We start from the raw sequence: 1,651 nt of genomic DNA on the forward strand, positions 1-1,651 counted from the left end.
CGCCGTCACCACCACCAGAGAAGTCCCAACAAGAAACGGCCCAGGAGAGCTTCAGCGGCATGACCCAGAATCAACTTCCGTCCTGCCGGACAGCCCCGACACACCTGACACAGGACCAGCCTCACCCGACAGCCCGGCTGAGCCAGTAGCTGTGCCTGACAGCCCTGCCAAGCCAGTGGCTATACCTGACTGTCCTGTCGAGCTGGCATCAGAACCCGAAATCCGTGACAGGTCATCAGCCTCACCTACTCACAAGAAACTCTCAGCAGCACTAGCCCGTCTGCTCCCCCACGACAAGCCAGGGAAGCTAGAGCAACGCCCCCTGAGACCCCGCTATCACAGAAAGAATGACATTACTAAATACTGAACCATACATAACAATTGACACTATTACTATTAAGTGGTTATTATATTCATACGCTGCAACTCTTGTATTTCCCCTTTGCTCCTTACAAGGCAGCTTTGGCACCGCCAGTTGGTAGATCGGATTTCTAACTTTCGCTATATTCAGTCCCCTTAATTTACTTGATCCATCTCATTCTTATCCTCAAAACATCCTTCACTTCCTCTTGACTTCTTACTTTTCCTCCTCATCCTCTTGCATTGATTTGTCCGGTGTGTCATGAACCTTTCAATAATGTTTTGCTCTGTAATATTTCATTCCATTTATTTCACTTTCCATTGACGGATCATCTGAGCCATCAGTTTTAAACGTACCCTATAAAACTTTTCCCCGGGAGAGGGAGATAGATAGATATTAAATGAACTCATCTCTCACCCTTCCTCAGATTGTCCATCATGCTTTTCCACTCACTCCAACCATACACATCCCATAACATTTGAACTTAGGGGGGAAGGGAACAATACACATCCATTCGCACTGTAATTTGTAATCATCTTTCAAACGTGATGCTTGTATCCATGTTTAACTAAGAGTAGGTGTGTGTGTAAGGATCAAGGGACCGAAGTGTCACAATAACACCATCCTATGGATGGCACCATGAAGGTCTCTTTGAAGCTAATTGCTTTCATTAATAGTAAGATAATTTCAGCCGCATTAGTAATCGGCATTACATCCATTCTCATTGTTCGTACCTTTTAGTTACAGTTCAAATTGTCGGGTTGAATATATTTGTCATGTTGTGGAAAAGGATTTCACCCTTTGAATCTTAATAAAGAGCAAGTTCAATAACATCACAGAAGGAAGTTATTCATCTTTAACTAGTAAATAAATAAATCAGTGAATTAATTAATTAACATTAAATAAATGAATAAAAAGGTAAATAAATGAAAAATGAGTACATAAGTACACAAATTAACGCTAGATAATAAATACACAAATAAATTAGTTAACATTAAATAAGTGAATAAAAATAAAAAGTTAAATAAACAAATAAAGAAATGAAGAAATTAATAAATAAATAAATAATGCGTTTAAAAAAAAGAAAAACATTGTAGCCGTTCTGAGCCAACTGTGCGCTGTACTATCTGCTGTACTAACTGCTGTACTATCTGCTGTACTATCTGCTGTACTATCTGCTGTACTTTTGCCTGTGCCCAGACCCTAAGAGGCTTAGAAACATTCTTGGCTTCCAAGGAAGCACACAGTGCAAGCAGCCTATTTAGCGCTCAAAGATGAACCAACACCCCC

At 40.5% G+C, this 1,651-nt stretch overlaps 1 protein-coding gene across 1 annotated transcript; it reads left to right on the forward strand.

The window, feature by feature from the left end:
• On the forward strand, positions 1–1,197 carry LOC106013157 (the record flags this gene model as incomplete). Its single annotated transcript, XM_013088152.2, is given in 1 exon segment — positions 1–1,197. A coding segment is annotated over 1 exon segment (149 nt), but the record flags the coding sequence as incomplete, so codon positions are not given.
• Positions 1,198–1,651: the final 454 nt, after the last annotated feature.

The sequence above is a fragment of the Aplysia californica genome, unplaced genomic scaffold (genome assembly GCF_000002075.1).
Source record: "Aplysia californica isolate F4 #8 unplaced genomic scaffold, AplCal3.0 scaffold00693, whole genome shotgun sequence".
NCBI lineage: Eukaryota > Metazoa > Mollusca > Gastropoda > Aplysiida > Aplysiidae > Aplysia > Aplysia californica.